The sequence below is a fragment of the Brachycentrus maculatus genome, unplaced genomic scaffold (assembly GCF_059751285.1).
Source record: "Brachycentrus maculatus isolate JH-2025_06_01 unplaced genomic scaffold, ASM5975128v1 h1tg001126l, whole genome shotgun sequence".
NCBI classification, from domain to species: Eukaryota; Metazoa; Arthropoda; class Insecta; order Trichoptera; family Brachycentridae; genus Brachycentrus; species Brachycentrus maculatus.
The window spans coordinates 7,051-17,271 of NW_028281824.1; the positions used below are offsets into that span (position 1 = coordinate 7,051).

Here is a 10,221-nt window from a genome sequence, read left to right on the forward strand (position 1 = left end):
TACATACAGAGAATATATTGGTTGATTGAATGATTGATTGATTGATATTATTTGCGCTCAAAATGGTCTATAATGTTTATGGATATCGAGAAGGAGAAATTTAAGACCTTTTACAAAGATATGAAAAAGAATAGTGCATGCGAGCTTTACGAGATGATTCTAAGGTGCAATACAGTCTCCATTAAGTTTAACAAAAGCCAGAATAAATAAGTGCAGCACAATGATTATAATACTTCTCTGATTACAATATTCTTGGATGCTCATAAGCAGGCATTTAGCCACGCCACCAATTTAATTCGAAATAAGATGATTTTTCTTGCCGAGTATGCTAATCTTCTCAAAGGAATGACTGTTATTGACAATGAAATTCTTACTGATTTTCCACCTGATTGGAAAAAAAACTGCTATCACTTTAATTAAAAAGCCATGACGATCTTAAATGCTCGCTCGGCTTATGAGCAGATAGAAAAATAATCGTCATTTTTGTTGAAGAACGATGATCTGGAGTTTTGTCAGGCCATGTATGCAAGGGGATTAACTAATGAAAGCGTTAACATATTACGCCAGCACAATATAAGGTAAGAAACTTTTGACCTTCTCACGAATTAAAACATTACTTAAATGAAAATCAAAGCATTGGGAGATATCATTTTACTGAAAAAATTAATAAAAAAAAAGTGATAGGATTAGTCAGTGAATACAATCGGTATAATACATATCACATGCTGCAGAATACATATCACATATGCATTTGTCTGTTTCTCCCATACTGAATGCGCTCGCTATTCCTATTGCATCTCAGAGCACCCTAAAAACCATAGCCTAGTTGGCTAACATTTCGCATATTCGAGTGGAAATCGGGAAAATTTTGCTTCCCAGCTACTCTGCCGCAGGTGTAAGAATTCATGAAGTTTTCCTGATGTGACCTCTTCGAATACGTCTCATGCGCCATAGGTATCCCAGAATAACTCTACCTAGATTTGAGATCTGCAATGCCACTCTCTAAATCGCCAATTTTACGCAGTATCTGTATTCTCTTGTTGTAGACACTGTTGTTCTCTGAGAGGTTATCAGAGGGCAGGGTGCTGGGACATGCTTTGCTGCCCATGATGATGTTTTTGAAGCCATTGATCTCTGACATGCAGTACTATAGGATTTAGTTATGGCTCGACCTCTTGCTGTTTTCCGATTTCTCGCTGAGGTATGTTTGTAGGTTATTCATTATGGTATATTATAGACCTGAACTGGGGGAGATGTTCAAGTGATTGTTGTTGAGGTTGAGTGGGATTCTGATGGGGTGCCTATATTTATGGGTATTTCTTATGTTCTATATGCTCCCCTTGCTTTCAATATTCTATACACTCCCCACACTTTCCATATTTTATATACTGCCCATACTTTCTATATCTTCTATTGCTTCGAACTCCGGCTGCCAGTTTTGAACTTGTTAGATATTCGAGGACCGATAGCTTTTTAACTTATCGAATGTCTTATACTGAATTGCCTTCATTTTAGTGAGTAGAACTCCCATCAGAATCTCTGCCCCTTCGCATTCTAAATCGTAGTGCCGCACTCTGCTCCTCGAGGAAGGAGTGTCACTTTAATAGAGTACAAACTTGGCAAATACCTGTCTGCTCCGTCTGCAAATGATTAGATCGAGAACAGTGCACAGGCTGTCTATTTTCCAATTAACCTAGAGACTCATTTAATTCATATATGCACATAAACTAGCATTATTACATCTTTTACGATACTATACACATACATATTGATATCTAGGCACACATATAGATATAGACACATATCTAGGCACAATAGGCATACACACGGCAGAAACATACGCATATATGAGTGAGTGGGGAAAGACACGCACTAAATATAAATTCGATAGAGCACAGTTTAAATAATGGACATTCAATCATTTCTTCCTGGCGACGGCTGTTCTCTTAATCTTCTTAATGGTTTTGATTTCCTCGGTGAGGAAGGCTCTGATGATTCTGGCCTTCACGCATCCTGCACAGAGGACTCCGCCGTATGGTCTAGAAACTGTCTTTTGTCTTTTGGATAATTTCTTATAGGTATAGGGCCTGAGTTGGGCAATACCATTGATCCTCTTGCCACAGTCGCAGCTGTCATGTGGAGCTCTGGGTCCGTGGGCTCGCTTAGTGACATACTGGACGACAACTTTAGATCCTGGAGTTCTGACTTTACGGACTTTGTTGGATGGGGTGTTATAGCTCAATCGTCGACGATAGGTAACTCTCTGAACCATTCTGCTCCTCTCAAGTATGTGGTGATAATTATTATAATAAATAATATCCATTAAATCTGCATATATTCATAAAGTCGCATACACAACCATCCAATTATGCATACACTGACCAAATCCACGATGACCGACAGCATTCAGCAGGCTTTCTCTTCCATATGCAATTGGCCGCATCGAAAACTAATCTTATCAACGAGCAAGAGGAATGAATGAACGGATAAGTCGCTATCATCCAGCAAGAATATGCTCTATAGTATTTAAAGTTGAAGCTACATTAATTGCATGTACAGCAAACCAGAAGAGCCAATGCTATTTGCAAATGTCTGAGTTGTTGAGTATTTAAAGCAACTATAAATTATGTATGCACTGAAGAGAAATCCTAAAACAACTGGTCACCAACTCGCAATCCCATAAAGAAAGGAGCCGCAAAGAACAACAACTCACTATATAAAGTGAATTCCTTGTGATATAGCAATTGAAGATACAATCGGCAAAGACTTATGAGTTTCTAATGAGTTTGAGTAAGAGCCATAAAAATAGTAATCTAGTAATTTCAGTTAGCCCACCAAATATAGCTAAGCCGTCGCCACAAAGATCTGAGTGATAAATGAGAATAAACTGTGAAAGAAGTGTAAGTTTGTTCTTTTTCTGTTTTGTTATTTGGATCGATGATATCTGTAATTGTATTCTGTTGCATCTATATATAAATATATACTGCATATTTGCAATGCGATATCGTGGATATCAGTTTCAACATGCATTATACATTGCTACACTCTATATACATTTATATGTATATTCATATATAAGACTTGAATAATATATCGATGTGTAATTATATGCGAGTAACTGCGATGCGGGTGATAGAGTGATAGAGTGATAGAGTGGCTGCCATAATTGCAGATTTTAGAAACCGATGGCAACTAAGATAAAAACTCGACTATGAATATCATCAAACACTATCTTTTACGGGCGTATACTCATTCTTCGTCGGAGATTGGATTAAAATTTTAGCATCTACAACCGCGGATTTAGGCTTGCGTCCTCTCTTCTTCTTCTCTCTGAACCTTTCCTCTAGAGGCCGAGCTGTATAATGAAATTAGTTACTTGCTAGAAATTTTCCATCAGTCCCCCGCGCCCTTTTCAGGGCGTGTTTATGCCGAGACTCATGCAGGTATTTTTTCTTGTCGTATTTGTCCAGCTCCAGGCCTCCCTTCATGAACTTGTCCATCGTTTTCTTGATCCTTCTTTTCATCATTCGAAAATACTGTTTCGAATTCACATGTTTGATCATTTTGTTTTCAGTTTCAGCGCCACCAGCATAAGGCATTTCCTTGATTTCGGAATTCACGGACTCCTCGATTTCGATACAAGAATATATGTTGTTGTTTCCGGGCCTGGGAGGTTCACTCGGCATCATCATATTGAAGGAGTTTGTGTTCTCCTTGGGCCGGTTCAGGTGGGAGACATCCTGTGAGAACTATTCATGGAGTTGGTTCCATTGAATTGAGTTAAAACGGGAGAAATTGATCTGCAGGGAATTGTCCAGGTCTCTCATGTTAAATTTATCCTTGTTAATCGAGCCAATCAAAATTAGTACCCTCCAATTTATATATAAAATTTCAATCGAATTTCAGCTGTGTGAGCTATCCAGAATTCAGTTTATACGATCCATATTTATTTTAGATTCGTATGCTGGTTCAGCTGGCACATTGCGAATGTTTGAATAGAGATCAGGCGTAGACATCTTTGGATTTTTGAGAAAGTTATTAAAATTCCTTGAGTGAGTTCTGCTTCTCCGAGATTTTGCCTCGGAGGGCTGCCAAGCTGCTGGTGATTTCTTCACTGCTTAAAACAGTGGTGTTCTCGAACAGCTTCCGTACTGAGTTCTCATCTGCCTCCAAAGCCTTGATGGACTTCTTTAGATCCAGGATTTTGCCATTGACCCACTATTCGGCCTTGGCTAGATGGTTCTTGAGAACATCGGATGAGTTGCTTTACAGTGATTCGCCAACCTCCTTGAACTTCTCTTCGAGATTGAATGTCTATCCCTTGCCGACCTCATCGATCTGCTTGTACAAGTCCTTGAATGCGGTCACTCTGGCGTAGAATGATTCCGAAAATAGACTGATTTCTTATTTTTTGCGATCCTGTCCTCCTTTCTTCGCAATTTTAGGGGTTTTCGAGGAGACTTCCACTTCTTCTTTCTTCTCTGCCGCTGGGGTCTTGACTATTTTCTTGGCCATGAGTTGTAAATATTTGAATCCGGATATCTAAATCAAATAATATTTATTATTTCTGGACTCACATTGTTATTTGCCGACTCGCATTATTATCTGTCGACTCGCATAAGTTATCAGCCCATGAACAAGGTACGCACAGTCATAGGCCCATCCATTTTATCAGCAGATTTCGCCAATCTCCAAAAAGACTGCCGATAAGTGCTGAAATTCGGAGCAGACTCTTTGCACGTCGACATCATGGACGGGTATATAGATTTCAATAATAAAGCCACTTCGTCCCGAATCTCACAATAGGCCCCCCAGTTGTCGTGTCACTTCGCAAGTAGCTCCCATAGGCCCATTTGGATTGCCACTTGATGGTCACGAACCCTTCAATGTATTTGTAGCCCTTGTCCCATGCCAAAATAGACTGCTTCACTTTCCACTATGAGGCAGTGCCCACCAAATAATAAAGGAAGGAACTCTGCCTTAAAATAAAATAACACAATATCAGTGTGGGAGTAAGTCTTAAGCCGAATACATAATCAGTTGAGGAGCTCGTGGATTTGGCTCATCAAAACTTGTTAGATAAGATTCTGATCATGACAGTCGAGCCTGGCTTCGGGGGGCAGAAGTTTATGGGAAATATGATGAGTAAGGTCAAATACTACAGATAGCGACTACCACTGATTGATATCCAAGTCGATGGTGGAATTACACTGTAAAACATTTCCATCGCTGCCTAGAGTGGGGCCAATTGTTTTGTCGCCGGGAGTTCAATTTTCGGAGCATCTGATCGCTCGAAATGCATTTCACAAATGAGAGAACTCGCAAATGCAGAGCTGCATAAATGGCCGTGATATATCAAAGGGAGATGATTCGAGAAACTTGGCCTATTCTAAATATTCATATTATTCATAGAAATAAAATAGAAATGTCTGAATAATCCGTGAAGGTCGTTGTGAGGGTCAAGCCGATCCTCGAGAAAGACAAGCATAACTCAAGTAAAGCATATCTAACTCAGAGTCACTAGATTTTCTGACCTACGATCTCAACGAAAAACAGATCCAAATCGACACCAAGAATAATGACAATCGTTCCAACAAGATCTACTGCTTCGACGATGTTTTCTCAGTCAACGCCACCCAGTAGGAGATCTATGCCAAAACGGGCTTGAAAATGGTGAAGGAGGTGCTAGAAGGATATAACTGCACTATATTCGCCTATGGGCAAACTGGCTCAGGCAAGACCTTCACTATGATGGGCCGATAAAATGATCTCGGCATTATTCCGCGATGCTTCGAAACTATTCTGGAAAAGGCCAAATCTGATAACAAGAAGGATTTTCTATTGATGTGCTCATTCATTGAGCTATATAATTAAGAAATTAGGGATCTCCTGAACTACAGTGCTGATAAGAAAAAGCTCGAGCTAAGATAATCTCCAGAACAGGGTATCTTCATAAAGGAGCTCAAGAAAAAGGCAATCACCACAAAATAAGAAATGAATAAATACCTAAAACTGGGCAACCAGAACAGAGTGACAGGTAAATCATTTTCATATTGAAGCCGAAACCCAAATGAATAGTGAATCGAGTCGATCTCACTCCATTTTTACCATCTATGTCGAATCTCTGTAAAAAGATACCGAGGGGGGATAAAAGCTTGTTGGCTCAAAGTTCAATCTCGTGGATCTAGCAGGCTCAGAAAGACAAACAAAAACAGGCTCGACAGGGGAGAGATTCCTTGAAGCCACTAAAATCAACTTATCTCTCACGGCTTTAGGCAAAGTGATCATCAGTTTAGTGCAAGGAAAAGGCGCATTTGTGCCTTATAGGGACTCTAAGCTCACAAGGCTCCTGCAGGATAGTTTAGGGGGAAATGCAAAAACATTGATGGTCGCCACCATATCCTCTCATTTCTCCAACATTGACGAGAGCATTTCAACTTTGAAGTACGCTTCTCGCGCCAAGTATATCATTAATGCCCCAAGAATCAATTTAGACCCCAAAGATGCATTGCTTTTGGAGTATGAAAACGAAATTAATAGGCTTCGAGGAGAGCTCAAACAGCTGCAGAAAAATGAGCCTTCAACACAAATTACTTAACTAAAAGAGCAAAATGAGAAACTGGCCAAATTGGCAGAACAGCAAAAGTAGCAATTGATGAAAAAAATACAAAAACTATAAGAGCAAGTCATTTCACCCAGCTAACTATCGCAGCAACTGCTTAACTAAAGAAATAGGAGGGAACAGAAACTGTCCTACATGTAAAAAAACTATACCAACCTAGAAGAATAAGTTAAGGAAATGCGCGAGTTGCTCACAGAATTGCGCAGGAAATACAAAAATGCATCGAAATAAATATTTCAACTCGAGAACTAACATGAAAAGGAACGATAAGCAGTTGAGGAACAGTATGAGTAACTTCATAAATAAAACACGATATATCGAAGTGTCCTAAGTGTCCTATTCACTTCCAAACAGCTAAGCAATCTCATAAGTTTGGGGAGATGGGAAGATGAGAGTAGCTTTAAACTGCCTAATTTCTATTTCAAAGATAGAACTACTTTGGCTTTTCCCTGCGGTGAAGAGTAAAATAATGTCACTGGGAAGGAATCCTAATTAAAAAGAGTAGCTAGATAAAAATTAAATATGAGCCATTCCCCAAACAATCATTTAGGCAGTCTGCAGAATGTGGCAATGAAAAGTACTTCTAAAAATTTCTTTAATCGAAAAAGACAACTCTGATCTTTATCTCGATCATTTTATCTTTAAGTTTATGATTGCTTTTATGGAACATAATCAGAAATTTATATCTTATATTTATGCTTTTTAGTCAAGCGAGGAAAAATAGTAGAGCGATTGACAATTGGGCCTTTGCTTGATTTGCAGATAGGCTCCATTAATCTACCTAAATATAGTTTAATGAAGTTTCGATATATTATACGCCATAAATTTTCCATTGAATACTATAAAATTTATAAACCTCCCAGTAACAATAAATGCGGGACTAAATTACAAGCACAATCACATATTTGCAGAGATATATCAATCAGATTGGAACATACTGGTAATTGCCATTTTCAAGCTCCTTGATAAAATCCCTGTCGATGAGATCCTTGATGACATTGGTGACAAACTTACGGTTGAACAAGAAGCCCCTCGCTTCAATGAGCGGCTTCACACTATCGAGCAATGCCTACTCATTCGTTACTTTGCTCCCCTTTATCGATTTTATCACCAATGCCGAAACCATTGTCTTACGGTCTGGCTGCAACATCTATTGCTGAGTATTTGCAAAGATTTTATTTAGCTCACTATATTTTTTGGTCAAATCGAGCACAGCGTTCGAACAAACGAAATCTTCACACAGGCTGATCGACGATGCGGGAGTATCCTCATTGCCCTCTAACTTTATGATTTTGTTCTCCTACAGTTACTTGATAGCTGGCTGCAACTGTTGCAATGTATAGTGGGATCTTAAGATTACCATTTGAATGGTTGCCTGATTTCCAAGTTCTTACAAATGCAATAGTAAAGATAGACTGCATGTATCTAATTTGACATCCTGCTGGCCCTTGCTGAAGTTTATGGTGATTAAGGCAGTACCATGCACAGGATGAAACAAGAGCTTTATCTTGTCCAGTTTGGAGGATTTACTTTTTTACTTTTCCACAAACTAACTCCCCATTGCAGTGAGCCTTTTGGGGAGCTCTGCGATAATCTTGCCTGTGTCCAGTGAGCATATGATATCTTCAAAGCATATCACATTCATTCTGTTCTCACTGGAGTTCTCGAACAGGTTTATTGCAAGCTTCACTTTATGGATCTTCTCCAGCCATTCGAGTCCGCACTGGTTATCCATTTACTTTATGATCATGTTCTCGAGAGTGTGATCATAGTTGCAGTACACCAGCCTCATGATGTTGTCGCTTCGGAAGAGCTTCTCAAATAGATCCTTCTCCTTCAGGAACTTGAACAGATCCTTGAAATTCTTCAGGCAGGCCTCGATGCTCGCTTTATTGTGAATGCATTCTTCGATGTAGTAGTTTATCCTTTTCGGGAGGTTTATTTTCTAGTCGTTGATCCAATCTTCGAAGAAAAATATAGCCTTGTACCTGATGGTGAACTACTTTAGCTCTCCCAGGGAATGGCTGACTTCGTAGTAAGCATCTAGGAATTTTTGGAGGAACTCGGTATTATTTACTTTATCTAGGCTTTCCAGCTTCTTCTTGATCTCTTGCATGAACCAGTCGTTGTAGCTCTAGATTTCTGCTGAATCACCCTTTTCCTTGAGGAGCTCCAAGAATTAGAGCGTATTATTCCTGAATAAGTTTTCAGGGTCCTTTTGGTATATCTTTTCTTTGAGTTCCGTCACGATTGCCGCATAGAATGTCTCCATGAGCTTAGCTATTTCATTTTTATTGGCCTTCGTCATGAAATTGGCCTTGAGCCATTCTCTTTAGTCATTTATGAGCTTTTGCGAGGTCAAGAAGAATTACTTTTGGGTCAGATTTTCGAAATTGCTTTCTGATACTTTCTTGTAGTGTTGAACCATCACAGGTTCATAGACCTTCACAAAAATGCTCACAAAAAACTCACATTTTCCATCGAATTCATTTATTATTTAAATGGTAGTGTTTAGCTTCGCCTTGGGAGAGTCATTTGTTTTTCTGGTTTATGAAATTTGTTTGGAAATAGCGTTTGTCAGGACTGTATTCGCTGAAAACTGCTTATACAATAAAGCGTGGAGCATATCTTTGAGGGACTCATACTCTTGCTTGCGCTCGTGGTAGTAGTTCGTCTCCACATATAACAAAATTTCCATGATTTTGCTAATTTCTTAGTTGCATCTCAGAATTGCATCGCGGAATGAGTTCAATATGTCTGAGTTGGGTTCCAGACAGTCGAAGATACTTTAAAAATGTCTTTCAGAGATCTCGGCCAACCTCTTAACAATATGCGAATGCAGGCCTTTCCTGCATAGACGATAGACTGCTCGATAGGTGTCATTGTAAGAAATATCAGTAGATTTGCCATTGTAAACAGTCTAAAAAGTTTCAGTAAGTGCAGGCATAAGCTGATCCAGTTCCTATTCATTGAGGACTTACTCTTGATGCATTTTCTAAATTGAATTTAAAATAAAATGGCCGATAGTATGAAGTCAACTAATTTAATCCGATAAGGAAATGGCATTTACTTCTGTGGACGATACTACAATTGAATTTATCGATCCATGCATGATAATGTAAGTTAGTAGGGATTATAATATTGAGTGATTCATCCATCTTCATCTTATCGAATTAGTTGTACAGACACTTTGATTAAAATTCTGAGTATTTCCAATAAGCTTTATAAAATAGAGAATCTTGCAAATATTAAACAAAACAGAACAAAATGAAACAAAAGGGCAATAGTTCACATACAAAACAGTTAGATACTGTTCCTTTCATGTCAATCAATGAATGGATCCTCCTTTGAACTTTTCGATTCTATTAACTAACCTTCGTTGATCTCAGTTACAACGTGATGCTCGTTTATCGCAGTGACGTTTACTTTTATCGCAATGGGGTTTGCTTTAATCGCTGTTGATAGAGAGATATTGAATCTGAATAGTCTGAATAGTCCGAATAGTCCGAATAGTCTGTATAGTCTGAATAGTATCACTATGATATGATCATCTCCAAAGACCATAATATGAATAAATAATTCTCCTAGACTATATTAAA

The 10,221-nt window shown here is 38.7% G+C and overlaps 1 protein-coding gene and 1 pseudogene across 1 annotated transcript; one reads left to right on the top strand and one right to left on the bottom strand.

Moving 5' to 3' along the window:
* Positions 1-1,918: 1,918 nt before the first annotated feature.
* LOC148299475 (large ribosomal subunit protein eL34 pseudogene) lies at positions 1,919-2,272 on the bottom strand (annotated as a pseudogene).
* Positions 2,273-6,070: 3,798 nt separating this feature from the next.
* On the top strand, positions 6,071-6,598 carry LOC148299476 (osmotic avoidance abnormal protein 3-like). The gene is given in 1 exon segment (XM_088276042.1): positions 6,071-6,598. A coding segment is annotated over 1 exon segment (528 nt).
* Positions 6,599-10,221: the final 3,623 nt, after the last annotated feature.